This window comes from Gobio gobio (assembly GCF_949357685.1).
Source record: "Gobio gobio genome assembly, chromosome: 3".
Classification (NCBI taxonomy): domain Eukaryota; kingdom Metazoa; phylum Chordata; class Actinopteri; order Cypriniformes; family Gobionidae; genus Gobio; species Gobio gobio.
Genome location: NC_137099.1, coordinates 52,537,803 through 52,558,136, shown reverse-complemented (window position 1 = coordinate 52,558,136; position 20,334 = coordinate 52,537,803). Strand labels below are relative to the sequence as shown.

Genomic DNA, 20,334 nt, shown 5'->3' with positions numbered 1-20,334 from the left:
GTTCTCGTCATCTAACAGTCAAAGTTAATCTTTAAAAACAGTATTAAGAACATTATATAAAATATTTAATAAATCTTTAAATTAATTTCCATTTTTCAATTCGCTTTTAGCATTTAAAGTTGGCATGAAATTCCACACTATTGATTTTCTTCATGCATATTATAGATCTTAATTGTGAACAATCCATCTGTGCATATTGTTTATTTTTTCTGACCTTGTAATATTTAATCAAATTGTTATAACTGGTCCTTCCGGGGACTTCTCTCTGGTGATGTTTGCAGGACTTCTCCAATAATTTAGGCTGCGCCTGAAAACTTAGGCAGCTGACTTGTTGCCTCGCTGCCTTATCAGCCGAGGACTAAAGTCCCTGATATACTCACAGCGAAGGTCTTTTTCGTTCTTCGCTTGGCAGTAAAAAGAAGTCTGAAATACGTGAGCAGTGATATACTGTTAGCGAACATCCGATGCCACCCATACTGATGAGAGTGGCGGTTAGATGAATATGTAAATATGTGCTGCGCGCTTTCCTCCCAATAAGAAAATAAACACAACAAAAATGAAAAAACAGCAAGCATTTTTTTTAAAGAAAGCGTAAGAAAAGCAACTGATCAAAGCAACGTGAATATGTTTGCATGCGCTCTGCAATCCGGCACTCCAGTAAAGTCACGTCACGTTTATTTATATCTTTATACAATAGATTGCTTAAAAGCACACAGCTTTACAGGAGTAAACATGTGTCAGTGTCTCATTTCATCAGAAGTACAACTTCCTTTTCTACCTCGACCCTAACCCTAACCCAAGTTCCACGTGAAAGAAGGCGGAGCCTCAGCGCACACCTACCTATTACATAATTGCCATGGACCAATGGTAGTGTCGAAGGTGTTTACCAGCCAGAGCGAACTTTCCCGAACTCCTGAACCGAACACAAAACAGATTTTGTACGAAATGACATCATATCAGTTCGTTCTTCGATTTCGTTTGAAGTATATTGGGGCCTTAGGCAGAAAAAAACTGTCCAAAACTGATTTTGAACAGGCTTTCTTCTCTATGCTTTAATGATCTACAAAAAGTAGAATGAGCATTGGTAATAATTAAGTGAGTACTTAATTACTATAATTGTAATTTCTCACTAGAAATGTACATTTACACAGAAACTTACCACCAACCGCAACTTTCAGACGCCATCTTTAACTGTCACGGAATGGAAAGCACAGGATTGAGGGATATCAAAGTCAGAGAAGAATGCATCTATGTTGCCTTCATAAATCGATCAGATGAAGGGATCTCAGGAGACAGGAAGTGAAACTAACATTGGATTCCGACGTGCCTTGATGCCTTCCTCCCTTGGAATGCAGTATTTTTAAGCTTTCGGACACAACCGTAGTCCACTTAAACCCCGCCCTTGCAAGCTCACGTTCATCTGCTTCCACTTTTGAGAGCAACGGCCACAAATCTCAAAGTCCAGTTAACAACCGATGCATAGAAGTCCCTCGTTTTTTTCAATACTCCGTACACTCAGATGCACGTCACAATACGAATGAAAATATCTGTTGCTACTTTCGTTTCATTACAGCTTTAAAACTGTTGATCTTAGCGTTTTATTTTGAATTCAGACAAAATATTATAGGACTTTAATATCGGCCATTTATCAGTCAGCTAAAATTGTATTTGTGGTGCATCTGCTTTCAACGATTACGAGTCGTGCAGTTGGCTTGCGGTATCAGCAATGGGAGTGAAATACTGGGACTCTCGTAGAGTAGAGAGAGGGAATATGAAGGTTTGGTTGCCATTACTGGTGAAGTAATCTCTTTGCATGAAAGCACCCAACTGGACATAATTAAAAGCCGCTGCTAGCTTTTCGGCACTGGCTCCCAGATTGTTCTCTCATGCAGCTTTCTGATTGGTGGTTGGAATCAGACATTCGGCGCTCTCACACGCCATGGCGTCGCTGTGGCAGCCGCTTTCGCACCACCCTCTGAGCGTTTTTCCCCTTTGTATTTCTCTGTATCACTTAATTCTTCCCCCCCTTTTTTAACTCTTTCCTCCTCCTGTTTCTCCAGGAAACCTCATCATGAGCAGAGAAAGGAGCAGGAGCCCAAAAGACCTCACATCAAGAAACCTCTAAACGCTTTCATGCTGTATATGAAAGAGATGCGGGCCAATGTGGTGGCCGAATGCACGCTGAAGGAGAGCGCCGCAATCAATCAGATCCTCGGCCGGAGGGTACGTATCTGATTCGCAGTCACGCCTTGGGGTCTCTTGCACCACGAGACTTCCTTCACGAACGGGTCTATCGTAGTTAGCACTTCTGTCTAACTCAATTTAAGAAGTACACCAACACACAAGCTGACGGTTCAGAAATTGGAGCCGTTGGGCAGGTAGCTGGTTGGTAGAGTGTAGTCCTCCTTTTTCTGAATTGAAAAAAAGAGGAACCGTTAAACATATTTAATGCTTTACGGCGGTTTGAGGCGGCTAGCCACAGCAAAGGACCGTTTTGCGGCGGTGTGGGGTAATTGCACCCTGACATGGTTTGAAGTAAAGCGCCGCTAAATTGAAACCAGTGTTTTGATATGAAATCAAAGTTTCGTGTTTTTTTTTTTTCTTCCCTTCTCTCATCGCTGCACATGTTAATCTCTTCATCATGTTCTATTCCACCCCCAGGCACACACACACACACACACACACACACACACACACACACACACACACACACACACACACAACATTTGAGTTAACAAGGATTTTTAGCCAAACGCCAGCACGCGTCTCTTTGGAAGGAACTTAAAAGTGCATGTCAGTAATTGACTACCTTTTTCCCCCCCTCTCTCTAATCTCTCTCTGCACCGAACAGTGGCATGCTTTATCTCGGGAAGAGCAAGCTAAGTATTACGAATTAGCCCGCAAGGAACGGCAGCTCCATATGCAGCTTTACCCAGGATGGTCTGCCAGAGACAATTATGTAAGTGTCCACACAAGCACACTGCCTGAGAGTGAGAGTTGTGTTGGTTGTTGATTGCATGAACGTAAAATAAAGTGAAAATGTATGCATAATCACTACTGCAGAGGACACGATTCACAAGTCTATATTGTTTGTTTTGTAGTCCGAATGTTAATCTTAAGAAAATCTGTTGTAAAATAAGTAGGTTTGGTAACACATTATTTTAAGGTGTCCGTGTTAGAGTGTAATTATACATTTAAGTACTGAGTAATAATAATTAATGTACTTACTATAGGGTTAGGAATAGGGGTTAGTTTAGGGTTAGTCGCATGCAATTATGAATAATTTATAGTTAATTACTACAGTAACTACATGTAACGTTTAACAACGACACTAAAATTGTAAAAGTGTAACTGTAGGTTCTTTTGCCAAAAAAGTATAAAGTCCTATTCAAATATATATTTAAATAATGCAAATATTCACAAGATAGATAGCAATTTGTTGCATTTAATTTAAAAAAATCAACTTATCCTTAACAAAATGGCTGATCATTGTTTTCAAACGACTACTATTGATGATTATTCAGATTGTTTGTGTGAATGAGTTACATCGGGCCTTATGTTCAAATTGTTTCAATTGTTTAAAAGGCTTTTCTGTCAATTATTGCATTGAATGGATATGTACAAATTTACAAACAAAGGGTTTTATGGCGGATTTACCTATTCATTCTGCTCGAGTTTCATAAATGAGGCTCGGAAACACAAGCAGAATTGTTAATTGTTCGTATATAAAAATAATGAATGCTTAAATTGTTGCATTGAAAGCGATGGTTCACATAAGAGTGGTTTCATGATTGATTTACATACATTTGTTCTGCTTGAGTTTCATAAATTAAGTTTAGAAATTAGCTGAATTTTACACTTTTACTTGTGTAAATTGTTCTTGAAAACGTTCTTGCGTAAATTGTATCAATTTAAGTGATATTTGTTTTACGACTGATTCATGAACAAACTAATTTGTGTACATTTTTGGTAAAAATGCTCTTTTGTAAGTTTTGCGGAATGTGACCGTTATCATAAGAATGTTTTTATGAACTATGTACACAATTCTGCTAGGTTTCATAAATGAGGCTCAGTTACATGAACAACAAATTTGTATAGCAAGAAATTGTTTGTAAAAACATTCTGGCTTAAGTTGTTGTATTGAATTAGAATGGTTTACACAAGGATTTACATTCATTCATTCAGCTTATGGTACATGAATGAGGCCAATTACATCTTGTTATAAGCATTTTATTGTGACAAAAAATGTGGACGTGATGTGAATAGCCATTCTACTCAGTGTAACTGCCTTTAGAGTGTCGCTCTCAAACTCTTACAGCTGTCACTGTACCTGGTGGCTTTCCAGAAAGGACATATTGCTAACATAATGCTAATCATGTACTCAATATTAACTTTATTCCTTTAGTTTGTACAAGTGTAGCAGATATCAAGGCAGGTTGCTTGTAGAATTTGAATCCAAAATGTATGGTGTGAAGTTTTAACCGGCATAAATATCACTCAATATGAAGTGCCAGGATGTGATGCTAAAACTAAAACCTGGCTTTCACACTAATCACCAAATGGAAAGGCAACAGGACTAAAACGAAACACTTCAAAGACGGATGAACTTTCATCTCCACTTATATATTAGTGGTGGGAGAGCACTTGTATTAAATAGTGCTAAGGATTCTGAGCGTATCCCTGCTCTGTCATCGACGCTTCTACTGCTCTGGGCTTCTTGGTTCTGTCAGCCAGGGCTAGAATACACAGATTAGTGACTGAATAAGTGGATTATCAGACTTTACAGCAGGCAACCAAAGCGTGGCTCATATTGGACTGCAAAATGACAGTGCGGCACTATCTATACCTATAGTCATCCTGCCAGGGGATTTTGGGTAAGCTACAAATCCTAAAGCAGTCCAGACTTCTCACTCTAGAGGAGTGTTTGTCGTGTCAATTGGAGCTGGGGCAGATGTTTTATTCTTGTTTAACTTTCTGATTGGTGATTAGGTCATGGAATCCAGAAGAATTGGAAAAGGGGTTTTAGATTTTATTCTTTTTTTTATTTTATTTTAAAAAATGTATTAGAGTTATTACACTGAGTATTTTGTCAATTGACAAATGGCAGAAATGTCGTGCTTTTGTGGCAGCCCTTTAAATATTCCTCTGACTGTTTTATAGGGAAAGAAAAAGAAGCGGAAGAGGGAAAAGATCCAGGAACCTGCCCCAGGTAAGAATCAGGAACCTATCTATCCCGGCTGTTAATCCTATTTCATTAATGTACGCACTAACTTAGCTAATGTCACTTAGTTTGTGAAAATGGTGGCGAGTGGTTTATGATGGGATACCGCATGCTCAATATACGCTTTCACACAGCGAATTCCAACCATAAAAGCACATTTCTAAAGTCAACATGAACGTTAATGAATTTAAGACTTTGTTGGTTGCCTGAAAATCCACAATACATCTGTATATTTCTTTAATTTGTAATTTTCACAACATTATGAACAGTACACCCCATCCAACCACTCCATCTTTCCATCTTCTCCTCACAATTAAGTCTTTAGGATTAGTCTGTTTTAAAGTCCACGTGCTTCCTTCATTGTTTCTATCTTTTCTGGCTATTTGCCCTTTTATAAATGCATTTGCAATGTGTGCTTGTACAATGTATATCTGGCGCCAAGTCTAGATGATATCATTTAGAGTGTAGAGTGTATAATAAAGTTAAATGGATAGTTCACCCAAAAATTCAAATGGGATCTGGCATCATTTACACTTCCTCATGTTTTCCAAATGGATATGACTTTTTCTTTTAAGGAACACAATGAGATCTGGGGATACAAAATAACACAAAATGCAATAAAGCTCTAATTTACAGCGATGTTTAACTTGTGAATGGACGTTCTTTTGAGTCAGATTTTTTCAGTAAACCATTTAATTCAATTCACAAGAATCCTCCTGAATAGAGACGGGCGCGACACGCGTCATAATCTGAAAACCACGCCCACCAGGGGGGAAAACATTGACTTTGTATTGCGTGAGGCTGCCTCCTTGCCTCCTTTTTGACTTATATCAGCTTTTAGACATTTTTTTTTCTATTTTTTGTTATGTGACAAGGTGTACAGCAAACAAGCTAAAAACCCAGAAGTTTTTATAAGCTGTCGACCCAAAAAACTAACGTTTAAGGACAAAAAAAAGTGGATACAGGCCATTGAGGCATGTTATATTACACTGAGAACTACACCCACTAAAGGGGAACGTAATCAGCAACAGGAAATATAACATATAAAACTGACATTTGGATATTTGACTTAACAGTGACAAATGTTTACTGCACACGCAGGCATACTGAGTGTCAGGATCCCAAAATGTACCCATTCTTCCTGCGGATGCTTCACGTCTTATCCACTTTTGTCTCCTTAAATGCTCATTTTTTTGGGTCGACAGCTTATAAAAACGTATTTCCGCTTTGTTTAGCTTGTTTGCTGTGCCCCTTGTCATGTAACAAAAAACAGAACAATGTCTAAAAGCTGCTACAAGTCAGAAATGACAAGGAGGCAGCCTCACGCAATACAAAGTCAAAGGAGAGCGTTTGATTGTGGCCTAAATGAGCTCTGGCTCTATGGTTTGTTGAGCACATTATTCAGATTTTCTCCTTTTGTGTTCATTGGAAGAAAGTAAGTCATAAAGGTTGAGTAAATGATGACAGAATTTTCATTATTGGTTGAACTGTTTCTTTAATGAACAATGTGTTAAATATGCCAGCAAATTATGTTTGTTGGCCCTACATTGACAATTAACACCAGAGATGGACTAATGTGTTACTTGGAGGCACATCCTGGTAATTAAAAGCTACGATTTCCTGCAGGTACAGGCCAGAGAATGAAAACGGCGTACATCTGAACAATGGTAAGAGCCTCTTCCGTACCTCTGGTCTGATTGAGTCATGATGTCGTTAACTCTCTATTTTCTAATGTGATTCTTAGCAATCAGAAATACATGAGACTAATCCTAAAGGCAAACCTTGAGTTCACCAATCAACCATTCACGAAAGCTGTTGTTTGCATTGTGTGTGTGCGCTATTGGGTTTACTCTTCCGAACGTACTGAGGAATTGTTGTGACAAGTCATTTTTCTTCCCTAACTCTGTTTAAGAACTCCATTACATCCCTTTTCCTGTACACTGATGTGTGGCTTGTGGCATTGGGTGGCGCGTTAGTATTTTCAGAAGACCAATGCTTTTATCAAGAACGGTTTGCGAGCATATACCATTTGTTTGAAAGATCACAGAACAGAATCGGCTCAGAACAACAAGTCCACACTATCAGGTTTCTTTCCTCATTCATTCCTTCCTTCCATCATTGATATTTGGCATGCACCATCAACATACAATCCTGTGGCTCACGGCCATGTTGGACTGGCGCTTTTTTTGAGAACATTTGGAAACTGGGATGGTTTTTGAAAGAGTCGACCCAGATGTAAGCTAACTCTTTTAGCATTCACCCATATGGCCCCCATGTGTTATCTAGCCAACCCTGTGAATGAACGAAGCCCTTGCCAGCAAATTTGGCTTGTGCTGTGCTTTTTAATTCTTTAGCGATTAAACTAGCAACTGGCCTAAAAGAATTTAGTTCTCTAAACAAACACGAGAATCCTCTCTGTCACGTGAAAGCCTATAGTGAGCAAGAGAACATTTTACTTTCTAGAGAACATTTATCTATTTTCCCTCCTATTAAGTCACCCCACATCTTTTTGCCATGAAAGCGGCACAGATGTGACAAATATGGTCCTACACAAAAACCTACAAGACAAAGGTTTTACGGTTGATCAGTTCACTACCCCGTGGCTCTCAAACACAAATTGGACTGTTTCACACTCTTTTTCTTCTTTTTTTTCCTCTTTCTGTGGGCTGCAATAGCTTTGAAACGCAGCTAAAAGACGTTCTATCTTCGATTCAGTAATTAGCGAACTGGGGATTGACGCTCCAGCTGATTCATCGTGGCAACCTTAAACTAATATACATAAAAGAGAGAATATTGCCACTGCTTGTCAGTTTATGCAGATCCGACAGACTGAGAAACATCAAATTTGTCTTTATTTATTCGCCATACAAATGACAATGTACGCTTGAATACTTTTAAATAAAAAGAGTGATGACATTTTGGATAATTGACGGGATCATAATAGCATGCACATAGTGCAAAAATTTGAAATTTGATTATTATTAAAGTTGAAAACAGTTGTGCTGCTTAATATCGTTGTGGAAACCGTAACACTTTCAGGATGCTTTGATGAATAGAAAGTTTAAAAGAACAGCATTTATTTTAAACAGAAATCTTTTGTAACACTATAAATGTCTTTATTGGTAAATTCAATCAGTCATTACAGAATACAATTATTTAATTAAAAAGAATTGTACTGACCCCAACGTTTTGAATGGTATTGTACATATTAAACAAAAAATCTTATTTTAATAATTTTTAGATAATTTACTGGAAAACAAGTCAAAATGGACTAATTAAAAACTAATTTAGAAGTCTTTATTTATTTAATATTATTTCCGGTGTATCTATTACTATATTTCACAGGAATTCAGTATGTATGTGTAAGGCATTCAGGATGGAAAATAGGGGATTTCTCAGGGAGAAAACGAGTCATTTGAGGTATTTTCATGGCTGTTTTTACCATTTTATTTTTGGTATGAAGGATAGGTTCAGTTTTTTTTAGATGCCTAATGACACACAATCCTTAAATCTGACTTGAAATAAAAATGTACATTGGAGGATTATTTTAGGTTCTAGAATTTTCTTCCTCACACATCCCACTTTTCCTGCTCGTACAACATTTCCACATCCTCTTCTTGTTCTCAACTCTGTCTGTTTCTCAGATTTAGCTGTGAGAGCTTTTGTCTGACTAACCCTTGTGATTTGCAGGCTTTGAGATTGTTATCTGAGCTGGGGCATACATGCCCTCAGGGCTGTTACTTTTTTGCCACTGTGCATTTTTTTTCATTGGGAACGGGGAAAGCCATGTAACAATGGTGGTCTTTTAATGGAAGCTGGCTCTGAAGATGTAGTCTTAGTCATTCAAAGAAGCTAAGGTTGTGAGTCACCACAGTCTGGCACATTTCAACATGCTGCTTTGTTGCCACCTGGACATTGACTGTTCTGCGGCATTTCACTTTTGATTTTTATAGCGATTCTTTGCCCAAGTTTGATGTTGTTGGCAAGTCCTATGTGAGGTTTACCGTACTATTGGGAGTGGTCGGTTGAAGGTTTGAAAGCTTTCAGTGTTCCTGAGGTTGACAATAGTGGGGCACGTTGGAGGTACTGGCCACTTTGGAGTTCATAGCCTGCTCTGTGAAGCAAGTGCTGCTGGACAGCTGTGCCCGAACTGGGTCATCTTTACCCTGTGATGAGTGAGGCCAGAAGTCAGAAGTCAGCCTTTGATGAAAAGGCATGAGAGGGAGAAACTAAAAGTCCCTTGTGTGCTGATGAGAGCGCCTTGTCTCTCTTCTTAATGTCCACTGTGCCTCAAGCCCATGAATGGCAGAATAATTGATACCCTTTGTGCCTAAAATCCTTTTAATTTATAGTAAGCTGTAACTAAGGACCTTATACTCAATCTATCTATCGGTCTGTCTGTCTATACTCTATCTATCGGACTGTCTGTCTATACTCTATCTATCGGACTGTCTGTCTATACTCTATCTATCGGTCTGTCTGTCTATACTCAATCTATCTATCGGTCTGTCTGTCTATACTCTATCTATCGGACTGTCTGTCTATACTCTATCTATCGGACTGTCTGTCTATACTCTATCTATCGGTCTGTCTGTCTATACTCAATCTATCTATCGGTCTGTCTGTCTATACTCTATCTATCGGACTGTCTGTCTATACTCTATCTATCGGACTGTCTGTCTATACTCAATCTATCTATCGGTTTGTCTGTCTGTCTATACTCTATCTATCGGTCTGTCTGTCTATACTCAATCTATCTATCGGTTTGTCTGTCTGTCTATACTCTATCTATCTATCGGTTTGTCTGTCTGTCTATACTCTATCTATCTATCGGTTTGTCTGTCTATCTGTCTATACTCTATCTATCGGTTTGTCTGTCTATCTGTCTATACTCTATCTATCTATCGGTTTGTCTGTCTATCTGTCTATACTCTATCTATCTATCGGTTTGTCTGTCTATCTGTCTATACTCTATCTATCGGACTGTCTGTCTATCTGTCTATACTGTCTGTCTATACTCTATCTATCGGTCTGTCTGTCTGTCTATACTCTATCTATCGGTCTGTCTATACTCTATCTATCTATCGGTTTGTCTGTCTATCTGTCTATACTCTATCTATCGGACTGTCTGTCTATCTGTCTATACTGTCTGTCTATACTCTATCTATCGGTCTGTCTGTCTATACTCTATCTATCGGTCTGTCTGTCTATACTCTATCTATCGGTCTGTCTGTCTGTCTATACTCTATCTATCGGTCTGTCTGTCTGTCTATACTCTATCTATCGGTCTGTCTGTCTATACTCTATCTATCGGTCTGTCTGTCTATACTCTATCTATCGGTCTGTCTGTCTATACTCTATCTATCTGTCTGTCTGTCTATACTCTATCTATCGGTCTGTCTACTCTATCTATCGGTCTGTCTGTCTATACTCTATCTATCGGTCTGTCTGTCTATACTCTATCTATTGGTCTGTCTGTCTATACTCTATCTATCGGTCTGTCTGTCTATACTCTATCTATTGGTCTGTCTATCTATCGGTGTGTCTGTCTGTCTGTATCTGTCAAGTCAAGTCAACTTTATTTATATAGCGCTTTTAACAATGCAGATTGTTTCAAAGCAGCTTTGCAGTGTTAAACAGGAAAATAATGCAACAGAATTTTCTTCAGCCGTACAGCCGTTCTGGAGAAAACGGTGATGTCATCAGCTCATTTCAATTATCATACAGTGACAATGTGGGCTTTAGATCAGTAATTAGATCAGTAATTTAGTTTATATGGTTAATTTAGTTTAATAATTAGATTTATTTGGATATTTAGTTGAAAAAACTGAGCAAGCCAAGTCTGTCTGTCGGTCGGTCTGTCTGTCTATCCATACTCTATCTATCTATCTATCTATCTATCTATCTATCTATCTATCTATCTATCTATCTATCTATCTATCTATCTATCTATCTATCTATCTATCTATCTATCTATCTATCTATCTATCTGTCTGTCTGTCTGTCTGTCTGTCTGTCTGTCTGTCTGTCTGTCTGTCTGTCTGTCTGTCTGTCTGTCTGTCTGTCTGTCTGTCTGTCTGTCTGTCTGTCTGTCTGTCTGTCTGTCTGTCTGTCTGTCTGTCTGTCTGTCTGTCTGTCTGTCTGTCTGTCTATCTATCTATCTGTCTGTCTATCTATCTATCTATCTGTCGGTCTATCTATCTATCTATCTGTCGGTCTATCTATCTATCTATCTGTCGGTCTATCTATCTATCTATCTGTCGGTCTATCTATCTATCTATCTGTCGGTCTATCTATCTATCTATCTGTCGGTCTATCTATCTATCTATCTGTCGGTCTATCTATCTATCTATCTGTCGGTCTATCTATCTATCTATCTGTCGGTCTATCTATCTGCCTGGCGGTCTATCTATCTGCCTGTCTGTCTAAGGGGCGAGGCCAGAAATGTTCAGACGGGTGGGCCTTCATAAAACAGGGTGGTCATATCGAGTATAAAAACGGCGTGGCAAATTATCTGAAATAAACACAGCACAGTTTCAAGTTCAAAGAGCAAATAATAAATAACCTACATGAATGTATGTATGTATATATGCTCAGAAACTTGTCACCATATTATTAACATTTTACCAAAATCAAGCTCAAATGGAGTTTTGAGGTTTTTGAACAGAAAATTTATGAGAATTAAAAGATGCATGCTGTGTCCGTCAGCCACATCTGAGGCAGTAAGTGCATTACACAGGTTATAAAGTTTACTGTAGCTATGCGGGCAGTTTTTTTTGTCTGACATTTGGCCAAAACCTCATGTTATTAAAGATAAAGTGCTACACACAGGTTATTTAGGAGAGTATTGGCTATGACTTGATGACAAATGCTACACTAAGGCCCAATCCCAATTCTATTTTATACCCCTTTGCCTTCCCCTACCCCTAAACCTACCCGTTCCCCTTGCCCCTTGAAACTGAGTGTCAAGGCATAGGGTTGAAAATATTCCCCTAAGAAATGGGACACCACTACTATACCATTACACGTCATCACACCCCGTTTCTAATAAAACGTGTCCTGTGACATTTAACCAGTATGAACAGCAATGTAGTGCGTAGGCTATATCTAACAGAAATCACGTTTAACAAATTAATCACTCCCAACAGAGTTTTGCGCTGTATTTTGGACGTAATAAAACGGTGCTCGTTTCCTAAGATGATACAGAATGATATACAGAACATGCAAGACTAGTGAAGCCGCTTTTCCATCGGGCCAAACTGTTCTCTTTGTTTATCAACCGTTTCATTCCGTGCTGATCCGAGCCGGCCGATACGGATATGGTTTCGTTCTCTACTGTGGTGCTGCGATAATGTTCATACGTTATCGCCTTGGTAACGGCAAGAGTTTACAGACGATATGTGATGTAAATATAAACTACATTATGAAGGATGACCAGATATATTTTAAAAACTATTATTAATGTGTTCAAATCACTCAAATAGTGCGTTTAGCAAGCTGCGGAGAAACTGGCAGCCAGGCGACACGCAAGTGATTGATCCCGAGTGGCAACATGCACAGATTCTAGCAGGACGGTAGTCGGTGGAGGGAAACTCCTCATACCCTTTCGTTCGAAGTGTAGTCCTGAAAAATTTTAGTTTGAAGGGCTATCTGGCCCTTACCCCTACCACTCCAGCCAAAAGAGAATCGAGACACCCCAACCCCTTCACATGAACGCACAAAACGAAGGGGTAGGGGAAAGGGAAGGGTTAAGGGGTAAAAATGGGATTGGGCCTAAGACGCTCTTCTCTGCTCCTCAAACACATAAAACATTAGCCTTTATATATAGTGTTTCTCCAGGAAAGAAAACTCTGTACTTATTCAAAGAAGCAGTTCTTTATTTACCCTAATATTGTAAACTAATCTCCAATCAGCGTGCGGCAGCGGCACTTCATTCACGACAGAGGCGTGTGGAGTTAAGAGGTTCGACTGACAGTTTGAAGAGCCAATCGAGTTACAGGGTTTAGTCAAAAGCTCTTTTTAATACTTTTCATTGGTTAAATACTTCAAAACCCACAGAGAGGCGTAAAGGGTGACCAATAGTAATGATTTATGAAAAAACACGAAATTGAGACGTTTCTGCAAGATTTTTAACTATAATTATACACTATAAATGATTGTACTTGCATTTGCATGTCCTTCTGCAATATTACTGAGAAGACATGGCTTCTGGTTAAACACTGGGATGATCCCACATTCCACAAATGCGCAAATCTTACATTACATCCTGGGCGGGACTAACAGAAACTGACGAATCAAACTTTTCATTTTGACAAGTGTGTGAAATGCACCTATAGGGAGAAGGGAAAAATACGAAACTGGAAAACGAAACCATGGAAAACAGCATTTAATCTGTCTACCTGTCTGTCTATCTGTACTCGATCTATATGCGTTGCTAGTAAAAAAATTATTGTATGGATTTATTTTGATTTCAGTTTATTTGTATTCTTCATTCAAATGATCAAGTTGGGAATTGCAACACTGCATTCGGTTTCCTTTCTCAATTCAAATCCAGGACCTGAACTGAATTGAAATTTAAAATGAATTCTCAATTCACTTCAGCATGATGCTCAACCCTCGAGTACAAGTCACTTACTGTAAACTGGTTAATATTACTGAGGGCAGCGGAAACCCAGAGGTTTCCTTCCATGCACTGCTGCCAAGAAACTCTTCAGCGCTATAAAAAGAGCCTGGGAGTTGCTGGTATGTAGGTGCAAGGAACAAACTTGCAGAAATTGTTGAATTGAATATGCGAATCACCCCCATCAGATCTTTCGTTTAGACCTTTGTACGGTTTCACGTGTGTCCAGATGTAGACCTACTGTAGCACGCCAAGCAGCAGAGGAATCCGTAAACTATGTGGCGTCTACTACGTTTCCTCTCCTCTCGTTCTCGCTCTTTCACGCCCCAGCCGTCGTCTGCTCTTTTCTGGAGTTTCTCTCCTAGGGAGTAAATCTGGCTCCTATTGTGAAAGCAGGCGGAACCCCCGCTCCTCTCCCCCCGTCCCCCCGTCCCTCCCTCCCTCCCGCTGCTGACTGTGAGCGGTGGCGAGGCCTTTGAAGCGGCCGGGTGGTGGAGGGGAGCAGTCATTGTGCTGCTCTTTGATAGTGCCGCCCTGGCTTGCAGCTCAGGCTTTGCAGGAGCAAGTCGTTCCCGGGCTCCCATCCCAGCACTTCTCAGATGTGGGCAGACCCCACTCAAGCCATGTCCCCTACCCTCACCTGATGTTTTTTTTTTATTGAGGTGAACATTCTTTCCTCTGCCTCTTTAGAGAGATCGCAGGAGAAAGGCCACTGCCACGGTTGGTTTGCAGTTATACAGACGTAATTGTGTAAGAGTTTCCCCCTTCTTTAATGTTACTGTCTCAGGGCCAAAGGAAGTGCTGACTGAACGAAGCGGTTTGCTTAAATCAGATTTTTCATCCAGGTGCTGTTTTTATTACTCAAGCCGGGTTTTTTTGAAACCGTCCTCCTCCTAGCAGATCATTGGTTATAGTGCCTGTTGAAATTTTATGGACTCCTTGAAGGACGCTGCCAAACCAGAAACGAAGCCAAGTGCTACAACACAAGGTCACTGGTCCAAAGTCAGTTTGGTGTGAAAGTGGACCTTTTCAGCTGACTAGGCTTAACACAACCCAGATTTGAGCTCTCCGTCCATACTCTCATTCCCTGCCAGTGTTTCGTCGTAAAGCTTTGAACCTTCTCCTGTTCCTCACGTACAGCTCAAGTGTCTGTAGAAACAGCTGCTTCACACCAGAATTGAGATTTTTTTGGTCCCCCACTAGAGCCCGGATGCTTAGTTTTTCTGGCTGCTGTTACTTCTAACACAGTTGAACTTTCTCTTTGACCCTTAAGCACATGCACACTACGGCTGCTTTGTAATACTCCACTTGACCTGTATTGGGCAGCACAATTTTGTGTCCTCTTTATATTGTCAAACTCAAGATGTACAAATCTATTGACCTCTCCGCACATCCTTTGTTGTCATTTTTCTCCCTTGACTTCCATTGTTTTTATAGGCAAACAATTTGTTATTTTTTTACTTTGAACAAGTTTGTCCTTGAAACAGGATATATTTACTTGAGATGCAACACTGCATAATAATTTTTTCCTTCAGAGAATTGTTTTTGCTTCTAAAAAAATTAATTTTGTATAAAAAAAAAAACAATGTTTTTTATATTTTATTTTATTTGATGTTATATATTTTGGTAAGTGTATTTGAAAAAAAAAATAGTTTACAGCGCAATGAGATAAAACATTCATATTATAATGCGTTCTCTGAAGAACTAAGGATTTTTTAATTTTTTACTGGAATTTAGTCAAATACTCTGACAATGTTTTTCCATTTTCCATTATCATTGACTATTTTTTCCATTTTCATTGACTATTTTTTTCCATTCTCCATTATCATTGACAATTTTTTTTTACATTTTCCATTATCATTGACAATTTTTTATTACATTTTCCATTATCATTGACAATTTTTTTTACATTTTCCATTATCATTGACAATTTTTTTACATTTTCCATTATTAAATTTTTTTTTACATTTTTCATTATCATTAAATTTTTTTTTACATTTTTCATTATCATTGACAATTTTTTTTTACATTGTCCATTATCATTGACAATTTTTTTTTTACATTTTCCATTATCATTGACAATTTTTTTTTACATTTTCCATTATCATTTAATTTTTTTTTACATTTTTCATTATCATTGACAATTTTTTTACATTTTCCTTTATCATTGACAATTTTTTTACATTTTCCTTTATCATTGACAATTTTTTTACATTTTCCATTATCATTGACAAATTTTTTACATTTTCCATTATCATTGACAAATTTTTTTTTTACATTTTCCATTATCATTGACCTTTTTTAGAAAGTAACTTTCCAACTGTCAGTGCTGCCTCCTAGTGAACCCACCAATTACTGCACATATGCGCGGTTAGAGAATTTGAACTGCGCACAGTGAACATTTAGCGGCAAACGTAAAACCGCAGCCCACTTTCTCCAGTTTTTTAGAACAATATTTTTCTTCTTGCTCTCTGACCACTTCAAGCCGCCTTCTCTGGTTTTTGGGGAAAGGGAAGGGTTAGACCGGGGGAAGGAGGTGTGTTAGTCCCAGCTGCAGGCTTTTTGATTTGCCCCAAGAGGTGAACGGGCCAATTGAGTGACACAGGGCCATGCCTGTTATCTTAACCTCCCACACTTCAAAGAACAGCCTCACTACCGCAGAGCGAGCCGAAGAGAAGGACGGAGAGAGGCTGGCCCTCGAATACAGAGGAGCGTTTCATTTCCTGCGAGCAGGGCCTCGACATTCCACAGTGCAAATGGGAAGTAGCTCTTGAATCCCTGCGTTTGTATCGGAGAGGACTGTAAAGCGTGGCCCGACGGCACCGTTCTAACCTCTCCAAACACCCCGACGCACCCCCTCCCCTTCCAACAGGAGGCTGGTGGGGAAAGGCAGGAAAGCATGCCAGCCTTTTTCATCGGCGGCCGGGAAGGAAAACCGCTCTCCAGGAAGGGGGTGCAGGGAAGCTTTGAGATCATAGGATGAAAAGGGTGGGCAGGGGAGGTAAATAAAAGCGTCCCCGCTCACTTTATTCTGTGACTGTCTTTCTCTATCCACGTTAGGCACCAGGGTCAGATCTTCCTGGAAAAGTAGTTGCCTTTCATCCACATGTGGTAAAGCCGTCCACATGGGTGTACGGGTGTATTTATGTGCGAAAGTGGTCCAGGGTGGAGTTGTGGAGCAAAACTGACATCTCGCCGAAAAAGGTTTGCGTTCGACCTCCGCTCCAGGGAGGAGCCCGCTACTAGTCTCGCATTTTATCCGTCTCTCTCTCGCTCTATCCATCAGAGGTTTGCCCCTGTATTCCTGCTTCTCACTTTGATCAGGAATTCCATTTGATGCACTTCTGAAATTGCCCCATACAGCTCGTCGACCAAAATAGTCGGTTACATTTAATATTTCACATCTCAAAAGGGATTCTGATTGGACAAACGGTTTGTGATGGAAAAACTTTGGGTTTTTGAGAATGCGATTCTTGATTAATGTTGGACGCGGGGATTATTTTTCCTTTCAAAATGGCATGCTAGTGTGCCAGTTTGTTATAAACTTGCTCTGTTTTTGCTTTAAATGTCCTAAAAATTACATCAAAGAGAATATCCATGCACGAAATGTACTTGAGACTGTTGAGTTATTATGAATTGTGACATTTTTATTATGATCTTGATTTAAAAATAAAATATGGTAATGTGCCTAATTTGTTGCAGGTCGAAAATGTGTATTTCTTTAAAGGGATAGTTCACCCTAGAAAAAAAAAATCAAAATCTGCCATTTATTCACCGTTTTTGTCCATACAATGAAAGTCATTGGGGTCCAAGACAGCACACATGGCCAACTTTCACTGTATGGACCTTAAAAAAAACCTCATTAAGATGATGTTGACAGAATTTTGAATTTCGGGTGAATTATTCCTTCAAGTATAATAATATCTAACTTTTTAAATATCTAACCATGTTTTCCTCTCCATTTGTGTTCAACAGGAGGAAAACGGACTTCTTTTTCCTCTTGCAAAGCCAAGACAGCAGCTACAGGCCCCCTTTTAGAGATGGAAGCCTGCTAGACTCCTCAACCTTTCACCCCTCCGTCACCTCTCGACCCCTGCGGAATATCCAGAGGGTCCCGGTCCTCGAATCTGCTCCTCGGCTGCAGGCGCGGCTGTAGAGACGTTGAACTGAGAACAGACAATCACCAACACAGGCCCTCACGCAGACCCGTGAATACGTTCCTTTTTTTTTGTTGTTTTCTGTCCTGAATTCATTACCGAAGCCGAAGGCGTTGCACTGATTATGTTCCTCGACCGTTTGTAAAGCGCACACATGGCCACACGTAAACAAACACACACGTTCCTACACCTGTTCCTAAGTTATTCTAAGTTATTTGGCACCTCTGTCTCTTCTGTGTGTTCACTACGTCACTCCCTCACGTCCTCCCGTGCCCCGTCAAATGTAGCATCGCGGGGGCCCGACACGCCTCACAACGTTCTATCGCAACATTTTAAGGATCACACGTTGCCCTGGAAACAATCTCCATAGGTTGCGTTTCGCATTTTGACACATTGGTGCAAAAAGGGTCGATGTTTTGATTTCTCCTCAACATCTGGGGTTCAAGTTTATTTTTAATGCTTTTTTTTTTGTATTATTCTTTATTTTAATTTCTCGGTGTATATTTTAAGTGATTTTTTTAATCATTATTTTATATATATATATATATAATGGTATACGAAAATAAGCTTGGAGACAGGAAAGCCATTTTTCTTGTTGAAGCGTCTTGCAGAAATAACATTTGAAAGTCTTCTTTTTGATAACTATTTGTAATGGATATTGACTTCTCAGTCTCTACTTGCGCAGATGTAAAATAATGCTCAATGTGTACTTTTTAAAAAGAGATGTCTGGATGTCAGTTTTCTTGGTATTTTTGCAGGCAACATTAGGACAAAGGTGAAAGAGTAGGTACCCAGAGGCCTATATTTTATTGATCTAAATTGACAAATGAAGCAGATATATATCTATATATATTTACCCCAGCACTTGGCAGTCTTTCTTTAATTGCAATGTACCTCTGTCTCTCTGGTAGGTAATAGAGTGGTCTTTTACCATGTTTATTCCATGCAAACATTTCCACATTTTATTCTTTTGAATTATTCTCTTAGCATTTTTTTACATTCATTGTCATATTTTGAATCGTTAACTTGGCGTAGCATTTTGCTTCCAAGTGGTCACATTCGAACTGTTTCAACATGTCTTTTTTTATGAAAATAAATAGGCATCTTTGACTGAAAACGATTGCAGTGTTTATTTTATTATACACACTGAAATTTTTCTCGGTTAAGCAGAGAGTGCATTTCTACATCCTACAAGAAGCATTAGGAATAATATCCGGTGGATCTCTGGGGAAACTTCAAAAGGCTTCTTAAAATCAACGAGAAATAAAATGCAGCTACTGTTCATTTGAATATTCATTCGGCCTTAAGTACATGATAATAAGGGATGATTTGCAATATAGCTCAAATAATTAAATGGCCATTCATTATACTCCTTACAAAAAATGGGGGTCTAAAATGTTTAAGCATGCTGAATGCAATGGCAGATTCACTATGACGGCATACAGAAGGAACTGTGTATGAATATAAAGCTTACCAAGTTGCCGTCATCGTTTATGGTACTACAGTGCCACCTTATGCATGAAACGCCGCCATCTGAGTTATGAACATTTGCTGTTTGTGGCAAGTTCCCAACCCAAACTTAAATATGAATACCAGCTACATTTATGATGTAACAGTTACCGGTTTACAAATAAGTAATATTTAAGCGTAGCTCCTAATAAAATGTTTTGTCATTTCAGCCTATTTGATTCACAATTATAGTTCACATTTTTATCAGTCTTGATGCTTTTCTGTGTTTGGCAAGTGTCTTTTTTGGTCTCATTAAGGATATATTTGCTACAACAGCTGAACTGACTATAAAGAACAATGTATAGGGCGCCATCTACTGGAGGAAGATGAAACATGACTGCCTCATTACACTACTCTTAGTAGTCATGTTAACCTGATACAGCATCTGTTAAATAATGTTGTCCTCTGTTTAAATTGTTAAAATAAGGTAAGTGCAATATGACATTAGAAATGACCCAAAGTGCACCCTTCAGACCCACCAGAAAATGTCCATTTAAAAATAATAATATAGGCATCTTAAAGCAAGAATGTAACTAAACTTTGGTTTAAACATTAGACATTAATTCACGTGTACAATAACTTTGTATTTGTGTATTATATTGTTAATATTTGTAATATTGGGTCTAATTATTGTTTGATAGCAAACTAATTTTGTGAAAATATGAATAGCCTATTAAATACAACCTGTTAACATAATGTAAAAAATAATGAGCTTTCAATCGATTTAAAACGTATTTTTTTCTGTAAATAATCGTACCTAACATTAAAATGTGTTTAATTTCACAACAAATCGATAAATTAATATAAAAACAACAAAGACGATAACT

General features: G+C 38.8%; 1 protein-coding gene across 4 annotated transcripts in view; it reads left to right on the top strand.

Annotated features, from left to right (window-relative positions):
* The window catches only part of lef1 (lymphoid enhancer-binding factor 1), a gene marked incomplete at both ends in the record, with an annotated part of 46,450 nt that extends 28,554 nt beyond the window's left edge, over window positions 1-17,896 (top strand). For 2 of the 4 annotated variants that reach the window (XM_079812438.1, XM_079812437.1), the window contains 4 exons: window positions 2,061-2,223; window positions 2,852-2,959; window positions 5,161-5,209; window positions 17,817-17,896. In XM_079812438.1, the coding sequence (XP_079668564.1) occupies window positions 2,061-2,223; window positions 2,852-2,959; window positions 5,161-5,209; window positions 17,817-17,896 (400 nt within the window). Of the gene's footprint in view, window positions 1-2,060; window positions 2,224-2,851; window positions 2,960-5,160; window positions 5,210-6,847; window positions 6,883-17,816 lie in introns of those variants that run through there. The other 2 variants (XM_079812440.1, XM_079812439.1) reach the window with 1 other exon arrangement.
* Window positions 17,897-20,334: the final 2,438 nt, after the last annotated feature.